General features: G+C 41.1%; 1 protein-coding gene across 1 annotated transcript in view; it reads right to left on the reverse strand.

Annotated features, from left to right (window-relative positions):
* Nucleotides 1-632: 632 nt before the first annotated feature.
* hs6st1a (heparan sulfate 6-O-sulfotransferase 1a) overlaps nt 633-21312 on the reverse strand; it is a gene marked incomplete at its 3' end in the record, with an annotated part of 56080 nt that continues 35400 nt past the window's right edge. The window contains exons 2-4 of the mRNA XM_079262266.1: nt 5720-5942; nt 4265-4513; nt 633-944 (exon numbers count right to left, since the gene is read on the reverse strand). Coding sequence (XP_079118392.1) covers nt 633-944; nt 4265-4513; nt 5720-5942 — 784 coding nt within the window. The remainder of the gene's footprint in view (nt 945-4264; nt 4514-5719; nt 5943-21312) is intronic.

Consider the following 21312-nt stretch of genomic DNA (forward strand, 5'->3'; position numbering starts at 1 on the left):
TTATTACACAACTGAGTCCAACTTTTTGTCCATGTTTTTTTTTTTTTTCCCCTCTCTCTCCCCCGGATACAGTCCTCGCTCCCATTATTTTCTTTTTTTTCGGCTCAGCCGCAGCCTCTTTAGTTCCCTTGAAACTGGAGCATCCAGGAGGCTGGCTGGTCCTTTTGCAAGAATGAGTAGGAATTCACAGACTTCATTTAATTTTTCTCATGCTCCACATCAGGCCATAGAGGATGCGAGGAATACAGGAGGATAAGCGGAGGCGGGAGACTTGGATCAAATATTCGGTTGTCGGCAACTTGGAAAAAAAAAAAAAAAAAGATCTCCCCTCTGCTCAGGGTGTAATAATGATGCGAGAGACAAAGGAACGCAAAGGGGGGGGGGGGGGTAAGCAGGCGCCAATAACAACTGGGCAAACCTCAACAACCAGAGCTGACGCAATCAACTGGGCTCAGGTTGCCATAGCAACCCATTTGGACTCTGATTCCTGCAGCCCAACTCCAGTAAAGTCTGTTTGTCAGTCATTTGGGTCTTTGAAGCAGGCGCCACTTTCAGAATCGGACTGTGTGCGTGTATATGGGCTTGTATTTCACATTACATATTCATGTCTGTTGTTTGTTCTCATTTGGTTGCTACCAACGGTTGATGATCTGGTTCATGTAGTCCTCAGTGGGGAGCCTGCTGCCCACCTCCTCCGTCCTGCCTCCCTCTTCACCCTCCTCCCTCTCCCCTTCCCTGTCCTCCAGTGTTGCTATAGAGCTTTGCCTGCTGCTGGAGGGCCACAGGTTGATGCCCAGGCCCAAGTGGCTCTGCTGCATGTGGTTCTTCATGCGCTGCTGCCGCCTCTCCTGCTGCCTGGTGTACTGGTAGCGCTGCTGGAACAAGTCCCTGGCGTAGTCATAGAGTTCCATGTCAAGTTCGTTCAGCTCCTCTATACGCTGGACCTACCGAGGAGGGAGCAGAAGAAATTGCCATCATTTGATGAAATGAAATCACAAGAAAGGACTGAAGAGAAGGCCAGGAATAAAAATGAAAGATGGATTACATTTTTGTTTTTGTCTCATCACAGCAGTAAAAAGATTGTTTACATCCAAGCTAAAAATTTGGCGCGGCAAGAATACACATCAAGTAATTTCCTTCCTAACTCGACAACACTCAGCATGTTTGTCTTCCTGGAACTCTTCATCCAAAAATAAATGAGTCTGGAAGCTAAAAAGCTCATTCACAGCTGGAGCAAACACATAAACACATACATCACTGGGTATGTCATGTCAGGTGCTTTCATGCCGCCGGGGTTTTTCATGATTTGTTCGGTAAGAGGAAGTATCCCTTCTTTTCAGACTATTAGATCAACCCACAGTGATGTCGGCTCTGTTTAAAGAGTCTTTTTAAAAACCTATCTAAAAGACTTAAAGGGGTGCTATTATGGTATTTGGCGTTTTCTGAGCTTTCTACAGTGTTACAGTGTTGAATCCTCATCAGAAATGTGAACGGCACTGTTTTTTATCACCTAAACGCATGTTTGAGTTTGAGTTTGAGTTCCAGAACTCTCTCCATTCGGTTTCCATGGCGATGAAAAACGCGTCATTTTAGAGATTTTTTTCTACTTGGAAATCCTTGTGACGTCCCGGGGGATAAGGTTTGGTGATTGGTTACCTTCTACTGGTTAACAAGGGCATGTACAAATACGTCAGGCGGGTGGAAAACGTCGGATAAAGTTATTTCCAACGATGGCTGGTGAGTTTACCAAAGAGAGACATCCTGCTGCATTCGTTGCTGTGGGTTGCTGTTTTCCACTTTGTTTTTAGATCTGATTCAGGTTCCAACATGTAGGGCTGTATGCTATGTGTTGACATTGTATTTTGTTTTTTTATTGAGTTCATATTAGCCGAATCCTTCGGTTTATGAGATGTTACAATGACGGCGAAAGCAGGTGCGGTGCGCGCTCCCGATGTAGTGCAGTGGCGGGAGGCGGGGCTTAATGCGGAAGAGTCTCAATCCACTCGTTTTGCCCACAGGCTGATCTGACAGCCTACGGAGAGGGTCGGTCTGAAGTAAATAAAGCGATTTGTGGCAATAACTCGATCAATTCCCAGCCCTTCTGGTCTCAGAAATAAAAATAAATTAGCCTGAAATGCACATCATAGTTCCATTTTAAACTCAATGAACACCAATAAAATTAGTGCTCATTATTGTAGTTTTTGCCTTAGCTTATGTTATTTTATTATGTTCTTTCAATTATTTCATGTCTTTTAAACGTTTTATACATTCTTGGTACTCAGTCAGTACTGTGGTCGGTACCTACTGTGTTACTTTGTAAAGTCGGCTTGGCAGGTGTACAATGATTGCAGCTCTTTCACTTTAAATTCAAAGCTGATACAACTTAAAAAGACCATATTTAAACAAGCAGAGCTAAAAACTGAAGCCTAACTTTAAACATCTGCAGCATTATATTGAGGAAAACCAGAGCTTTGTAGGCTCTTTGAGAGGTTATTTAACTAAATACTTGGTCATTGTCAGCCTTTTTCTGCACAACAAGCCTTATTAAGCCTTTGCGGGATAAAGGAAGTATAAAGCAATTTTAGTTTTTAATCAGTCATTAAAAAAAAAAAAGACGTCCTGGTTGCTTATATATATATATATATATATATATATATATATATATATATATATATACTTCGCCATCACTGAAATGCTCCCTTTATATATATATATATATATATATATATATATATATATATATATAAGGGAGCATTTCAGCGTCCAATTGCTCTCAAGAGGTCTCCAGAACAGTCTAAGCAGACAGAATGACCCTTCCTTTGTTTAAAAAAAAAAAAACAAAAAAAAAAACCACAATAAAACACTGTATTTCAATGCCACCAGTAGGATAACAATAAAGCTGTTCTCATGAGGTTGAAAAGTTTTCTCTTGTGTAAAATATAATACATCATCTGAAGGGGAATTACAGCCACGCAGCTTTAAAAAAAAAAAGAAGAAGCAGGAATTAGAGTTGCCTGTGGATGAGGACTGACCCAGAACCTAAAGACATTTTACCGCCGGCTGTCAGTGATGGCGAAGTATAAAAATACTCTAAAGAGCTTCTATAGAGAGATCTGAAAGTGCGGATTGGCAATGTGGACACAACAGAAAAGTGATTCACATTTGCTTGTGTAATGCGGCTGGCTTCACAGGCACGGATCATTCGAATGTGTGTGTGAATCCAACATGGAGAGGGAAATGTGCTTAATTAAGAGAATCTCATTGAAATCCATGTTTGAGAGCAGGATGTCTTCAGTGAGCAACGTACGTGACAGGTGAGGGAAGAGACATGTTGCATCGATGTGAGAAAATGAGAGATTTTGATCAGCAGCATGAGGGACACCAGCACGAAGCCAGGAGGACGGCACTTCACTCAAGTCATCAGCACAAAGGCTTAATCTATCAGAGAGCTGCCATCAAATCGTTCAGAGGCCAGTTTCAATCAGTAAATACTCCCAGGGATCTTTAAGCAGCTTTGCAAAAAGAGTCTCGAGTTAATATTCTTCTCAAAATGTGGTGATACAGCTAAACTTCTAATAAAACTACAATTCCACATGCTGAAGTGATACTTCATATGAAATCTACACAAAATGTCTCATTCAGAGTTTCCACATGACTCCAGACCTTCACTCTTTCTTGTGAGAACCACAGGTCCACCTTTCCACAGTGTCTGGCGGTTGTGCATATTTTATTTTCTCTTCAAGTGACTGGGTTTGATGAATAAATCACCAGTCTCTGCCCCTCGACTGGGGGATATTTTTTTGTAAGAAATTGAGCTTAAGAACTCCCACACTGGACCAATCAAAGTGTGAAGAGACGTTTGAAGCTGCACTCTTTTAAACAGCTGCAGTCATCTCAACTCATTTCACAGCAATAGGACACCAGAGTGTTTATTCGCCGTGTCTATCTGCTCTCATTTTACTCTATTTATCATCTTCTCCTTGATTTTTTTCACAAGTTTTGAAACGTTTCTTTCTTTGTTTTGAGAAGTCAGGAGTATTATAAATGTTGGAAAAACATTAAATTGAATCCTAAAACAAGCTTATTATGTACAGTTAGAACTGTCAGGATAAATGAGTGAGAACAACATTTCTCTGTGAGACGTAGTGGAATAAATGCAGCTTAAAATAGTAAAAAGCTCCCTAATAACAACGTTAAATGGTCCCTTTTTGCATTTCCACTTCTGGCTTTCTAATGAGTCTTTATTGTTTGTGTGTTCACTGACCGTAGCATTGTCCAGGTCCACCCCAGCAGCACGGGTGGTGTTGTACTGCATGAACGGCCGGATGAAACGCAACCTGAAGGTTCGTTCGAAGAGGAACTGGGTTTTCCTCTGGTACTCAGTCAGGCCAAAAAAAGCCATGTCTCTCAAGTTCTTCTTGGCTGACTCCAGCAGAAGCTGGGCCCTCTTCTTCTCTGGAACTGTGGACATGTTGTAGCAGCCAACGAGACTCAAGTCAGCCAACATACGGACCTGTGGGCAGGGGAAGCAAAAGGGAACGAGATTCAGGATATAAATGATACTAAATGGTACTGAAATGATTCTTAACAAAGGAGCTAAATATTGAACAGTGTGACGTTTTCAATCAGATATAAAACCTCCAGTTGTCCAGCGTCGGTGTCCTACAGGTTGCTTAACATATCTGATTTAAATTAAATAAATGACGCGACTTGTTCAAGTTCTGAACAATGACCCAGTTAATTTGAATCCAGTGTGTTGCAGCAGGGAAACATCTAAAAGCTGCAGGACAGTAGTCTTCGAGGACTTTCTTTGAGGTCCATGCACTACAAGGAGGCCACATCTCCAATGGAAATTAAGAAGCTGAAAATCTGCTAATTCATCACCTTTCCTACAACAATACAGCCCAAAAGGAATTTTAAAGAAACAGAACTGATGATTATAATTGAAACCATTTGGTATATTAACTATATTAATCAAGATAAAGGCAGAGAATTTAAAAAAAAGAAAAAAAGAAAAAAAAAGGATAAAATAGCTTGTTTTAACACTAATCTTTAAGTCTTATAATAATATATGAATTCTACTGTAAAATTAGATATTCCTTCATTGCAGAGTTTTTTTTTTAACTCTGTATAAATCAGGGTCTATAAGCTGGTTTGGATTCAGAACACTACAGTACTATGTACACCTCAGCTTGCTGGTCCATCAGGATACCTTACGCTCGTGTGTGTTTGTGTGTCACATATATAAGTCATAGAACCCTTAGTAATAACACCCCGAGGCTCAGATGAGATAAGCTGGTCAACACGCTGAGGTGGGAGAGTGAGATAGCATGAAAAAAACCCCCCAAAAAAAACGAATGTGTGAATTTGCTGTGTTTATGGCCAGCAGGCAAACTCCTAACTGTGTTTGAGCAAAGGTGCATGTGTGTGAGGGAGAGTGTATTCTGGCACGTGTTACCCACCTAGCTCATTCTTTTCACTTTTAAGAGTAACTTAATCGAAACAAGGTTTTTTTTTTTATTTATTTTTTTTTTTAAAAAAGGTTTGAGCTACATTTTTACCTGCAGAGAAAAGTTTCCTGCGTTGTTCATTTCTAGGCTAGCTGGTGCTGAATTTCTGAAAATTTAGGTTGTTTTGTTGTCCGTGCCCACTTTCATTTAAACACGTGTATTGGCATTATAGTTTTAACTCTGCAGAAAAGAACATTTTTACACCTTACCTGTCTGTTATTAGCCAGGTTGTATGGACAATCCATGAACTGCTGCAGGGTGCACCCTGACCAGTCAGATCCCTCGTAGCAGGAAGGCAGCTCCTCTGGTGTCGGAGTTCGTCCGTCGCACATGTGCAGCGAAGTTTTCCATGTGGCTCCCCGTTGGACATGCCGCCATTCGCTGAGGTAGCGTGACACGGGGTCCCTCAGCAGAGTGATGTAGTAGAACTTTCTGTTGTGTGGAGGGAGGGGAAGGGGGTGGAAAGAGAAAGCAAAGAGAATAAAGATATATGTTAAACTTGATCTCAGTTGGACAGAAAAATCTCATATGATGTAGACTTAGCTGTTCAGTGAGAAGTATGCTAAACTGATGCAGTTAAGAGATTCCAGCATTGACACTTATTAAAATCAAAGTCTGCACATATCAAGATACCAAAGAGATAACAAAAAAAAAGTTGCAAAAAGAACCCTTTCTAACATGTAGTTCCACAGCCGACCACATGGTGGCACTGTCTGCAATGGTTTCCAGCAGCAGTTCATTCCACATCCTCATCGGCCAGGGCAAAAAACTAAAGCTGTCACACTCAGTACGTTATTATTTGCATTTACCAGAAGCAGTTGTGTGAAGCACAGAGGAGATCTGGGAAGAAGAGTGGAAGGAAAACTTCAAATTAGAGCTTTGTAGGCTCTAATTTGAAATACAGTTTTTAAAAAAAAAAAAAAGGACAGGAACTAGAGTTGATTTGTAAGGCAGAGGATAAAGTCAGTGTTGAGGCCCCCACTGTGCAGGAAACGAAACCCCTGGCACAAGCACATCTCCCTCTGCGACACGCAAAACCATGCTGCAAACTTCCTTATATCTCAGACTCCGCTGTGAACACACACACACAGCAGAGATCCTTCCTTTTGCTTCACACCGGCACCAAGTATTAGTCTGCTTCTGAGAGATGACTCATCCAGCATCTGAGATTTGGATGGGACAGCTTCTGTGGTGTGTGTGCGTGTAAAGTAATGGTGCATAGCACAGTTCAATGTCTCTCTAGAGGGGGACACTCCCACTTGAGCAGAGACCTTTCCAAGCCTTCACACTCCAACTAATTACTGCAGTGTAATCAATCAACACATCCTCATTAACTGCACGCATATACAACCTACGTGTGCCTTCCTATGTGTGACTACGCGCTTGTCGCGAGCCCGAGAGCGATGGCATGGATTTGTCTGGGCAATGAAAGCACACAGACTGTGGAAAACACACACACACACACACACACACACACACAGGCGCATACTCTGCCCTCCTCTCCTGCTTGCAACACATCAGAGGAATGTTTGCAGAAGGAATTTTGTGTGCTGACAGGACTCCACAAAAATCGCCTGGTTCACACAAGCTGCCTCCCATACACATAAAGTCTCTCTGCTTTCATTGCTAAATCTTTGGCTTCGTGCTACAAAGCTTGCCCGGTGAGAGATGAGGGTTTGCTGGGTGGACACAAAGCTCTGTGTCACACAAACAGTGGCAGTGCCCTCCGAAAATCCAGCAGCAGCAGTAGGGAGATCCTGGACAACAAAGCTACTAAACCCCTAAATCTAGCAACAGTTAAGAGATTCTGGACAGCAAGGCAACTCCAAAACAAATTTCATCTGGCAACACCAGCGGAACAAAACATCCCCACCCTGATCTCTTCAAATGAAACAAATCAAGCAGCAGCAGGGGGGATCATGCACAATAAAAAGGACTAAACCTTCAATCTAGTGGCAGCTGGGAGATCCCAGGCAACAAACCAAACAAACCCTCCAGCAGGAGGGTATTCATAGCCATAGAAGTTGCTAAAACTCGAAATCTCCTCAACCTACACCTGAAATATCATCCTCCCCCTTCCCAGTCTAATCAAAAACAGAGGAGAGGCTGAGTCGAACTGGAGCCGAGAGAAGACCGGGGTACATTATGGAGATGCCTATGATGACATTATCAGGATTCCTAACACTCCCCAGAGTGCGAGTCTGTGTTTGTGTGCGAATGTGTGAGCCCGCTGCGCGGTTCTGAGTAAGAATACGCCTATTAAATCAGTGATGACATTTTCCTCCTCTTGGCTTCAATTCCACAAGAAAAAAAAAAAAAAAAAGGCACTGTTCAGGCCCCGCTACACAGACTGGAAGGGAAAACGACGGAAAGGGTGAAAAACAGAGGAGAGAGAGCAAGAAAGGAAAAAAAAAAAAAAGAAGAAGTAAGGATCGCAGGGGAGAAAGAGGGAGGTGGGAAAGGCGGAAGAGAATTTCAATTAGTTTTCTAATACTGTGAAAGCAGTAAGGGCCCCAAGCCCAAGTGATTTATCAAAGTTATGGCTCTCGCTATAATGAAGGCTCAGGCATATTACCAGGCAAAATAAATAAATAACATGCACACAAACAGGGTGCAACACGCATTGAAACCCACACATGTGACCATACAAGGAAGCTGAGTAAATGATCTTAAACGGCACAGCTCCCTGTCGCATCTGCTGGGTCAAGCGGACTAAAAAAAAAACTGGTGCCTGGGAGACTTTTGCGCCTTAAAGCCTAAATGTTTGGAGTCAGATCCTTCAGTAATGATGTTCCAACCAGTATAGATGCACTCACCAACAAATCCACTCCTATCCCCCCCCCCCCCCCCCCCCCCCCCCCCCACACACACACACACACACACCCTACCTTTGAGGCGACAGAGCATTACCGTGGATATGTTTCCTCCCACAGGTGATGTTGCTTATAGCAAATTAACTTCAAAGCTAATATGAACCAGTAGGTCTCTCTGTCCAGGTTTAAGAACATCATCCTCTGGCTGAGAGCAGGAATTTGCAGTCTGGACATAACACCCCCCCCTCGAGCAGACTACATTTACGTGCTGTACATTTTTCATAAAATCTCCAGGAAGTGGAAATATACCTTCAGAAATGCAGCTGGGGAAAAAACCAAAAAAACCAAAAAAAAAAACCTCAGCACTTATCAGTCAAACATGGCAGCTGATCCTTTTAATTGTGCATTCAATCAAGACAGAGGCTACGTCAATCCAGCCGGTAGAAAGAAAATTAAACTCAAACTGGAATGCAACAAGGAGCCTGGAAGTGCACCGTGAGGCCAACTAGCTGTCTGACTGCCGAAGCCAAAGCAAGCAAAAACAAGAAAAAGAAAACACGGCGCACAATTTTTTTTACCCCTCGTCTCTCCTTCCGACGACTTCTTGCCCTTCTTTTCACACCATTTCTCATCCACATTTTCATGTTTTCATGTGCTGCAGAGGAGTGCGAATGAGACACTTGTAGGCTTTTTCCACCTTGTCAGGGTTATAAATATAGCAAGATTATATAGGAATGGTAAATATTTGAAACTTTTTCTCATTTAAAAAAAAAACAAAACAAAAAAAAAAAACTGAACAATGAAACATTTGCAGCTTCAACACAAATTTGTCAGAATCAGCCTTTTTTATGACAATGCAGCTTAGACTCTTCTATATTCGCGTTCATGTGAGGCTGCCGAGCGTTATCAAGAGGAAACACACAGTGCCTGGTCTTGTTATGGTCCCGAAGAGCCTGGAGAAAATGACTCCGCTTCCTGTGGGTCACAAATCACCACTTTTACCTTTTCTCTTTAACTTCGCTTCCCTTCTGCTTAAATCTCTCGCTTTCTGTTGTTAAATGAAAGTGAAAGATTTGTCTTAAAGAAGTCTCCCACTTACATCCCATTCCAGTTCTACCCTCCTCTGTGTGCTGGTTTAGTCAAACTGCAATCTACAAACTAGCTGGATTTGCAAGTTTATGTTGAAATTATGACAGTTTTCAAGTAAGGCTTTTATTTTCACGCCAAAAGGGAAAGCAACAGGAGAGAAAAAAAACAAAAACAAAACAACAACACAGGAGACAAAACTGTTTTTACTCTTGAGAGTATGAAAAAAGCATAATGAATATAAGGTTATGGTTTTTAAGTAGGATTTACAAAACGCACACACCCACATAAGCACCCAGACACACAAACACAGAGACGCCAACTGCACCCCGCTGTGCAGAGCAGCTATGATTTATTAATAGTCCACGGATGTTTGCTGAAACCAGATCCACTCGACAACACAGCTTCTTCCTACCTCTAAAAATGGAATCCAGACTAGAATCAACTTTGGAGCGAAAAACATGAAACGAAAAATAAACATAACGGATTTATGGAAACAGGTTTGTCACTTCATAAAGAAGAGTTCAAACACATACAATGCAGGGAGAGCAAAAGTGGCAGCATTAAAAAAAACAAAAAAAAACAACATTCAAACAAGTAGCGAAAAATTCATTTTAGATGAAGAACTGTTAGTTATTTTTATTCGCCTGATTTAGAAAATCATGCATTTAGAAAAGTATTTAGTGTTTCTGTTTGTACATTTGTTCAGAAACAAAACTAAATTATGGAGATTTAAAAGTAAGATGCCACCTTTTCACCAAAGTCCGACTAGTTCTGAATCCTGCATCAATTACAACTTTCTTTTTTCTATTTTAGACTGAATAAAATAAACAAGTATCAGAGTAGAAAAGCTGGCACTACAGTACTACCAACGCTCTGATGTTTTAGAGAAATACAACAAAAACATCTTTAATGTGAACATGAATCAGGGGATGGGGGTGGGATTACCAAGACCAGCTGATACTTTAATCAATATCATGTTTAGAAATAACAAACAAACAAACATATAAAAACCAGATTAATTCAAAAGAGAGCAGCAAAAAGCTTCACTGTGGATGAGAATTGGAGGCACATGAGCTCGGTATTATTTGCCATTTAATGTTTAATTACCAGTAAATTCACCATCTTCTTTCTTTTATTACGTAAATTATTAAGTGTGTTTTGAGCTTTTTTTTTTTTTATTTTATAAATATGCATATGTTTCATACGTTTTAATATTACCAACCGGCATTTATAAATTCTGCTCAAACTGGCTTGCAGAAATCCTGTTTGAAGGATCTGGTTTGTGTTTGGGAACAGCAGTCGGCACTGGGAGGAGCGTTCACTGACAACAGTTTGCACCAGACTCACAATAAACATGTGGGAGAAAAAGCCACCTCTCTGCACTCAGGCCCACAACGGGAATGCGTAATACCGAGGAGGTGGTAGGTTTAAATAAAATACTGAACATATTGGAAAAGAAGGGGGGGGGGGGGTTCTGAGAAGTCTCTGAAGCTGAATCAGTTCTAGATGCTTTCTGATGAGGATTTGGACCCAGTGGTTGGTCTAAACCAGCATTTTTCCAAATTGGAGGCTCCAAGATGATTCCAAGACAAAAAAAAAGAAAAAAAATCTTACATTTATCAAATGAATTTGGTATTAATTTTTAACAGAGCTGTGAAAATGAACATACTAGAAATTCATATGTGAAATTAACGCATTATTCATTCATTCATTTTCCAAACTGCTTAATCCAATTCCGGGTCGCGGGGAGCTAGAGCCTATTCCAGCTGGCTTTTGGTCGAAAGGCAGGGTACACGCTGGACAGATCGCTAGTCCATCGCAGGGCAAATTAACGCATTAATATTCTAACAAATTAGTTAGTTAGAACTCATGTCATATGTCAATTTTTAATCATCTCAGCAAATGTAAATGATTTTGGGCATGTAGACCCTTTGTTACAGCTATGACCCACATCCAACCAAAACCACTTTATCCTCCTTCGTTATGAAGTTGCTGATATTTTTCAAGTCTTATAATTAGTGATTTTATTATCAAGTGTTTAAAAAAAAGTTTCTTACGGGTGACATTTAAACAGAACAGCTGACTGTAGTAAAGTTCAGCATACATGATCTCGCAGGTCGTGGCTCAAAAAGCCTGGGAACCACTAGTCTACAGGAGTGGTTATGTGAAGACAAAGGTAATGAGGTTTAGCATAGGAGGTGTTTCTTATCATAAAGCCAGTTTCAAAATACAAACTGTAAATGTTCATTGGCTACAAACTCAACCTGCAATGAAGCCACGGAGAGAGGGACAGTATGTCCAGCTAACCCTTTCTGCTGTCCTCTGTCACGCTGTGAGACAGAGGACACCATCATTTTTGACAAGCAGCGGGCAGACATTAGGAAGTGTTACAATCCTTTCACTGAATCACCAAGACCTGAAGAAACCTTGTTAAAACGTTTTTCCTCTTTACAGAATGAAGTCTCTCCTTCTGCCACTGTGGTTTGAGCCAAACACACCATAATTACCCAGGTGGTTAGCGAGTAAGGGATGCACTGGCTTTACATCACAAGACAAAAACTACTGCAGCACAAAATGCAGCAAAACAAAACTATCTGGATTTTCCTTTTTTTTTAACCCTTAATTAACCAGAAGCCAAAATCCCAGTTGAAGACAAACAGACTGATGGACCAGGCCCAATCCAAGGACAGTAGCAGGATGTCATCGCATGCTTTTTGCTTACTGCATTATTGCTAGATATCATAAAGTAGCTACAATCCATCATTAAGTCTCAGTTAGGGGGGGTTGGCAACAGAGACAGGAATCGGAAATCAAATTTACTATATTGCATCCTCTTGCAGAGAAAGCAGACCTCCCAAAGGGGATCATTTTCTCTCCAAGTAGACAGACAACATAAAAAGTAATGATTAAATCCTTCAACTAGCTCTGAAAGTCACATAACAGGAAAAGACTGTGCATCTCGCAAGAAAAGATGACAGGCAACCTTTAAATATCACACTTTTACAACGGCGTGTACTAAAAGTCTGGCAACAGTTTACACTGAGTTGTGCATGTATGAACAATATCAACATGCAAACACAAAACCTGGAAGAAAATATCTATTTGTCGCCATCACTACAACTGTTCCTTTATTTTATTGCCCCATCTTTTCTTCTTATATTTTAGCACCAGTCTTCAGTAAAGTGTGACCCAACTGAGACCCAGCCCTAGTCTGTGGCGTTTGTGGATAGCTGTAGTTCCAGGGAAAGCCCTTGTATGCTCAGCATGTGCCTCTCCTCTGCATGCTGAGAGAGGAATAGACTCCAGGAATGTGCTGGCTGGAAATGCAGATGCTATCAACCATCAGTGGGTATTTCTGTGCATTAGGAAACAGAAAAACAAGTCAGGCTTGACCTGCCTCTGAGTCCTTCCTGTTCTCTTTACGCCATTACACACTGACACAGACCTAAAACAGTAGATTGTCAGGTTGGATGTGACTGGAAACAGACCTGCTAGGGGACCAACAGGCGTCAGGCAGCAGACAAGCGGACTGGACTGAAAAATGTCCCGTTTACATCTCAGTATTTGAGAAGATGACCTCTCAAGACTAAACTTTGCCCTTTGGCATCCCTCCTACTCCTGTTCTCCCCTCCTCCGCACACCATTCGTCATTTCATCCTGTGTATCCAGGGTACTCTGGCCAATAATGACACACAGAGACAGACAGAAATAGACCCTCCAGTTCAGAAAACCTCCACAGGCATCTTCTCTGTTTGGCCTGGCTCACTCTTCCTCCGTGCAAGACTCTCTTTGTTAGTTGATCAATAACAGCCTCAGGACTCAGACAGGCTGCCTCTGCAATTTGGACTTTAAACACAGAAGACATATAAGAGACAGGGTCAAAAGAAAACAAAGAGTAAGAGGAAAGGGGAGTAAGAGGAGATGGTGCTGGACTGAGAGGACATGAATGGGGTATGTGGGGATGAAGCAGACATCTGAATGTGTGGTTACATATGAGGACACTCGCAGAAATTCTTTCACCAACTTTCTTGTGCCAACAAGTTAAATAAGAAAAAAATATATATATCAAAAAGGCCCAGCTTGGTTCCAGTTAATTGACACAGATCAGCTGCAGTTTTTTAAAAACCACCTGCCTCACATCATTTAGGTTCCCCTCAGGGTGCAAAAATCCTCTACGCTGTTCAGGCCAGAACCCCACGAGTCCTCTGAGGGTTTACTTTGTTATTAGGCCTCAAGACATCAGTAAGATCCTTAAAAAATTCTGTAAGCTATAAGGTGGAGCCGGTATGGACCCTGACTTGCTCTCCCAACACTTCTCACAAATACGCAATCAGACTGAAACTTGGAAAATCCCCCCACTTGGAAAGACTTCTCTGTCCAAACATCCAAACGTGAACACATGGACTCAGGTTTTTGCAGCAGAACACCCATAGAGCATTACTAAACTTCCCCTAGGTGCTGCGCCTCCCAGCACATCCAACCAACCATCGACAGAAAACATGATTCACCAGACCAGGCAACCTCGTCGCTTGCTTCATGTTTACGTAGTGATGCTCATGTGCCTGCAGCCCGACACTTCCTGCAGCAGACGGGAGTCGGCATGAGCAGCGTAGCTATTCTCTGGCTACAAAGCCCTGCAGAATGCACAACAAATGGTCTTCCCGTCTGTGCAACTGAGCCAGAATGAGCCTTCCACAACCAGGACACTGGTTTCTCTGGTTTACTCGTCGTAACACTTTTGCTACAAATCACTGCATTCTGGGACTAAACCTCTTCATGTGGCGTAGGAGATGTTACGACCCAGTCATCTAGTCACCACAATTATCGCCAACAAATCATGAACACAACCAATTCTCCCTTCGTATCAACTTCTAGAAGACATTTGGCTTGCTGGTTAATATAGTCACCCTTGACAAATGCAAATTTAGTAAAGTAATCACTGCCACTCAGAAGCTTTATATTTTTTTGTAGCTTATTAGGATGGACTAGTTGTATTTTTAAGAGCAAAATCTGAATAATTTCCACAAGTAGCTTCAGTATGAGTTGTTAGGCAGAAGAAGCTAACTGAATACCAACTGCGCCCGGTCCTTAATTAGCTTGTTGATGATTTGCAAAAACATGAATTTATTTAAAAAAATAAAATAAAATAAAAAAAAAAAAAAAAAAATTGATTAAGTATAATGTAGTCCACCAAGTTAGTTTAATTAAGCAACAAATCCAATTGGATGAGAAAGGAAATCCCAGACACAGAAAGCATTTCATTTTGGTCTGAGACAGAGGATATTCAGAGACCCTGCAGGCAAAGTATTCAGACGGGCACCTCTGTCTCACCATGTGAGGTGCTCTTAACCAAAAAAATGCAAGTTGGCAGTGGAGGTGTAAGTTGCCGTGCAACCGTAATGAAAGGAGTGAGTGAACACTTAGCTTATGCTACGAGTGCAAAATACTGCACAGTTCACTGCATTTCAGCAAGGAGCTATCCCCTCCATGATTACAAGACAAAGAGGAGCAGTGAACAATGAGAAGAATGCATTGGATGGAAGCGTAGCCCATGGCTTACGGAGTTTGGATGTTTCAGTTCAGGAATGTACAAAAAAACAAATAGGGCAGGATAGAGAGAGAGACAGGGGAGGGAATCCCCTGAGTGCAAAGCTTCAGCAGGAATGTACAACCGCCTGTTCTCTCATGTAACTTGACTGGCAATAACCCAGATAACTGTCTAACAGAGACACAGCGAGTGAGAGAGAGAGGGGGGGGGGGGGGGGGGGGGGAGTAAGATGGATTTGCTAAGAGGAGAACTGTTGGAGGACCAGGAGGGTTTGCGCAAGTAATCACTGATCATTCTTTTATGGCGTTACAATTTAAAATTAAGCATCCCTGAAATAGCTGAGAAATATGACAACATGATGTATATCACCAGGTGAGGCACATTTTTCAACTGTGGGAGGTTTTGCCGGGATGATTTTGAATGGAAATGACATGTTGATTAATTTACTATTTCATTATCCTCTGCAAGTTTTAAAACATGTTTAACATTCCCCAACGCTATTTGCATCTTTCCCCTTAACACGCAAAGGTGTGTGTGTCATTAATACTTGGAACACACAATGATAATGAGATGCAATTAGGTATCACCGGATAAAGATTTTTTTTAACCATAAAGAAAAAAGTATGGTAACCTTAGATTTTAAGTTTTTTCCAGTTATAGTTTCTCAACAATAAAGTGCAATAAGTTGTTTTTATTGAAGGCCTGAAATTGTTTCGCCATCATGCAGAGAAACTGTACGTGACAATGTAAAGTACACACCATGGGACGGGGACAACTGTGTTGAATTTAGGCCGATGGCTCCATAAAGTCTGTTATAACAGACTGAGCCGGATTTACACGTGAGGGAATTGTTTGGATAGTTTTTAGCAAACTGGTCACTTGCTGACAGAAAAGCCCTGACCTCTGTGGATGGACAGTTAAAGTAATTTAACACTAAGATGGCAAACAACACAGAAGAGACTTGAGATGAGGGAAAACTCTGCTGTGATCTTTTATTTTAAATGCAATCCGTTTTCGTTCCAAGTGTCTCGCCTTTCGCATTGCTCTACCAAAGAGTCCATCATTAACCTGTAAGGAGCCACATCAGGGACAAATTAAGACTACCAAGATGTCAAAGAAGGATACAGTATATCTGTGCTGAACCCAGTTACTGAGCTGACCTCCAACTATCTGGTGCATACTACGGAGGAATCACTGCAAATACAAACAACTAGTCATCCTAAATCTAGTGATCAACAGTGTTGGCAGCACACCACATTTAGCTCCAATCTGCTGATAAAATTATAAAATGCCATAGAAAAAGAAATATTAAGTATTATCCAACCCAACTAACGCTGACATGTTGGCAGCCATTCAAGCCAGAAGAGATCCGGTGAGCTGGAAACCTTGCTGTGCTCAAGAGCTGAGGTCCAACTGGGACACTTAACAATCCAGTGGGTTGCTAAGTCACACACGACTTTCCATCACAGTCAAATAAAAAGTGCTCCTCTCACTTTCTTATAAGGGCTTCTTGTTTGTCATATCGCTAGCTAGCTTAAGAAATACTTTTTCTCAAAAGCCAAGTGTTTGCACCACACCTCTAAACCAGAGCATATCAGACAGCAAGGACTCAAACTATTAATCTCCCCTTTCATTATCTGATGGTCATGTGAAGAAAAATCTGATCAGTTTTGTCATATAAGTACATGCGCAAACACTAAAAACAGGTTTAAGTGCAAGATATTTCATTCCAGGATTCAATATTCATTGCAATGTCACAAAAAGTAGTCTGAGAAAAACAGTTTATTAGCGTCCCTTCAACAGAAAAAAAAGTACTCGCTAGAAAATGTAGTTTGTCTTTGTTTTGAATACAGAATATAATAAATAACTGCATATTCTTTGCCAGCTTTGCCTCTAGGTTGTAGCTGTATCCCAAAGTAATAAAAAAAATTAGTTTTAAATAAATTTGGCACAGAACAGCAATTAAAAAATAAATTAAAAAAAAAAAACCCTGGTGTCTTTTAGTTTTATGATACTAATAGATTAATCAAACAGAAAATGTCCAATAACCTAAAAAAAACAAAAAACAAAAAAACAGTTCAATAAAGTATTTGTTTATGTCATGAAGCCAAAAAAAAAAAAAAAAAAAAAAAAAAAAAAAAGAATATGAGTGTGAGCTCAGGAGAAAATGAAAATACTGCACTCAAAGTCCTTTTGTTGCTGCTTTGAAGAGGGACAGCCAAAAGCAAGAAGGATGGAGGTGGAGGTGGCTGTAGGTTGTTCAAGGTAAAACAAATCAACCTGATATCCCTCTGTGTGTGTGTGTGTGTGTGTGTGTGTGTGTGTGTGTGTGTGTGTGTGTGTGTGTGTGTGTGTGTGTGTGTGTGTGTGTGTGTGTGTGAGTGAGTGAGTGAGTGAGAGAGAGAGAGAGAGAGAGAGAGAGAGAGAGAGAGAGAGAGAGAGAGAGAGAGAGAGAGAGAGAGAGTGCAGTCCCTTCCACCCATCATGTTCATGCCTCCTGACACTGAGGTCAGAGCAATCACTTTGGAAATATGCTCATACATGAGCATGCTGCATTCAAAACCACACCCAACCCCAATTCACACACACACCTGTGTGTTATGACATAATTCTAGACGTATGAGGTGATGTCAGATTACTGATATGTCCCAAAAGCATACTTACTTCCACAAGAAGAAATCACTCCTGGGGGGCAAAGGGAGAAGCAGAATAAGAGTAGAAGGAGGAGACGTGATGCAGAGTTTGGGGACAATTAAAAGGCTGGGTAACGAGGCTAATGGGTAGACAGGTGGCCCCATTACAGAAGCAGCCGAGCACACTCATTAACACACTCAACACACGAAACCTCCCCTCTGGCTGGGATTAGTGTGTGCCCGAGTGTGTTTATATGTGCGGGTGAGCCCCCCGTTTCCCCGTTAATCAGTCGTCACATACGAGTCTGGAGGCAACAGGGTGTTTCCGTGAGTGTGCATTGTGTCCGAGTGTGTGACTCGAGGCGAGAGTGTGAAATCGGAGAGATAAGGCAGTTAACATTCAAGCCTCCCCACCTGCCCAGTGCAACTCCACCAACACACATGGATACAACCCCACTTGAACAGCAGTTTTATTCACCTCCGCTCCTGCGTTACATCTGTACACGCGTGCGTGTGCGAGTCGGCATCTGATTATATGAATAAACAGGATAATGAGATCTTGCAGAGCCAGTAACTGCGGCGGAGAGCATGTGGGAGCCTTCAAGAGAGGAAAAAAAGACAGCACAAGGATTTTCTTTTTCTTTTGAAGAAAGCTCTCTTTCAAGGTAGTGTCAAGTGTTTGCTCAGGGAAGAAAAAACAGATTCCCTGTAATTATGCAGACATAGGTGAGAGTTCACATCTACCCAGAAAGCTGAGCAGATCTACACGTGGAGCACAAACAAGTATAAAACGGGAGAAACACACGAGGATAAGTATGACTTATGGCATCTTTGAAGAAGAAATGTCATGGAACTAGAGTTTGGATGGAAAATGGCCTGAGACGGTGAGCAAAAACAACCATGAATATAAGGGTGGTGGTGGTGGGGGTTGCATATCAATAGGGTAGTGTTGCATGATAACACAATGCTTGAAGTGGGATAGCTGTTAAAAAAAAAAAAAAAAAAAAGATTATCTGATAAATAAAATTTTATGCCACTTTGAGGTTTCTTTTTACAAGGCTCCACTTTGTTGAATTTTATGGGCGTTGCTATAGTAGCGTTGTTTTGGCTAATGTTAGCTTTCAGTGGGTCATCTGGAAATCATTGTGTCCGCAACACAAACGTGTCCTTTGTCTAAATACGAGAGATAAAACAGGAAATTTACAGCTTTTGTTTAAAGCCAAAAGTTAGAAGCAGTTTCTTAACCAACTTTTGATCAATTTGTTTATATTCCCGAGCGGATTGTTAGCTTTTAAAAGCAGTGAAATTAAGCACTTTAAATACCTGCATCGATGGCCAAGTAATATAAAAAAAACAATTGCTTTGACATCGTTATATAAAAAAAACCTTTGGTCGACAGATTTGAAGAACTACCACTTGTAGTAACAGCAGCGCTGCAAGAACGTGTAATTTTGTAGGTGGCAGCAGAGATGAAATGTTTTTTCCCGGGTGGTTGGCAAAAGTATCAAGGATGACTTGTGGTACCTGTGTTTGTAATCTCTCTAGCTACCAAAATCCTTCCAAACAGGTCCTCTCATGACCTGTCACCGTCCTACCACTAGGGCTGCGACGAAATGTTTTCGTCCCGATTCGATTTGATTCCGATTTATTGGGTGCCGATTCAATTTAAATTGCGATTCTCACATTTCCTTGATATCCTTAGACTAAAAACAAAAACAAACAAAAAAAAAAAAAAAAGGTGAAAAATTTTTTTGCTCGTCATTTTTCTTGATTTCAATTAGAAAAAACAACACAGTAGCCAATCCATCATTCTGCTATAATGCCCAAGAAGACAGGTAAAAAGATAAATAAAAACAATAAAAAAAAATGACAAAAATTATATAATGGATTTTTTTATTTATTTGGGGGAAAAATTTGATTTAACAAAAAAAAAATAATCTATTTTTAAATTGTGAAGCAAAAAATCCGGATATTTCATTTTTCAATTCGATTTTCCCACCCCTACCTACCACCCACTCCACGTGCTCTACTGCTGCAACGATTAACATCTACATGGATCATCCAGGACAACAAAAGTACAGATGATTTGCCATTGAAGCAAAGAGCATGAATGCACATTAGTTTTTGGAACAATTTCACATCATTTCCTTAAATTATGAACTACTAGGCACTATATTAAGATGATGGGGGGATTTTGATACATTGTGGATCCCCAACAATGGCGCTAGTATTGGTGGAGGTTGTTATTATGTTTTGACAAGGAAGCAAATGGGGAGATGGTGGGCAATCAGGAGTCCAGTCAGTCAGGGAGTCTGCCAGACATGGAGACAAGTCTGAGGTTGGATTTTTGTTGCCGAGCCCAGGAGCCACAACCTCCAGGAAACAGAACAGGGGACAACTGCCTCTTTTAAGAGTGGAAGGAAAAGTGTGAAGGGAGGGGTGCATATGAGGTATGTATATATGTGTGTGTGTGTGTGTGTGTACATGAGGGGTCCTCTAAGCCCAATTAAGCTTGACTGCATGTCGGAAGGCTGTGCCAAACATGCCCCACCTGTTTAGAGAGGGCCAAGGGGCTAATGAGCACTGCCTAGAGGGAGGGGAAAGCATGAGCAAGGCGGAGAGGAAAAATGGGAGCGAGAATTCCAGGGAATTAAAGAATAATCATGACTTTCCCCAGTTTTCCCCACTTCTGTCTCTCTCTCATTATACAGCTGCAACTCAGAAGACAATGTCTAATGGATTTTGCAGCTAAAATTAGCCTTTGTTATCATATGCAACGTAAATTACAGGCAAAATACACACGCACATACACAGAGTCTCTAATCAGACAGACAAAAACAAGCATCCAGGAAAATTAAAACCAGAAATGGCCGGAGACGCAGGAGACCAGGAAGAAGGGGCCATAATGAAATAATATGAGCCAAATATTGTGCAACAGAAGCAACAACAGTTTTCAAGACAGAATGCCTCTGTGTTGGGAATGTGTGCGTTTCTGTGTGACACTGTGTGTGTGTGTGTGTTTGGGTTGAAAGAGGCCCATTGTCTCGCAGTGTAACTCAAGCTCACAGCTCCAGATTTGACTCAAATGAGCTGTGAGGCTGTGGCATCTTTCCTCCTCTCCCTCTTTCTGTCCTTCTTTCAATTTGTTCAGACTCCGGCTAATCTTAAAGGAATGGTTGACATTTTGGGAGATAAAACTATTTGCTATCTTACTCAGAGTCAGATGAGAGGCTAATACCGCTCTCATTTGTGTCACATTTATGATACAGTTTACAGCCTTTGTTTAGTGCAAAGTCTGACAATGGAGCAAGTCCAGCTGTGTCAGAGGGATTTCTCCTATGTCTTATCTATGATTATATCAACCCGCATTACAGAGGGCTGGTAATAATTGACAACTTTTCACGGAAAAATAAGGAAAATGGTTACTTTATAGGGTTATATTTTATGCTACTTGTGTTTCCAATGGAAGGCACTTAAGGAAATTTCCCAGATTATTTCTATTAAACCACAATTTCAAACTTTTTAAGAGTGTTTTTTTTTTTTTTAAATAACTTTAGATGAAATAAACAATAATGCATTTTAGCTTTTCCTTTCACCAGAACCACTCGGGCTGTGACGATATGTTTTTGTCCAGATTCGATTCTGATTTTTTGGATACCGATTCGATTTGAATTGCGATTCTCACAATTCTCCGATATTGCTGATTTTCGAGATTAAAA

The sequence above is a fragment of the Telmatherina bonti genome, assembly GCF_933228915.1.
Source record: "Telmatherina bonti genome assembly, chromosome: 22".
Taxonomy (NCBI): domain Eukaryota; kingdom Metazoa; phylum Chordata; class Actinopteri; order Atheriniformes; family Telmatherinidae; genus Telmatherina; species Telmatherina bonti.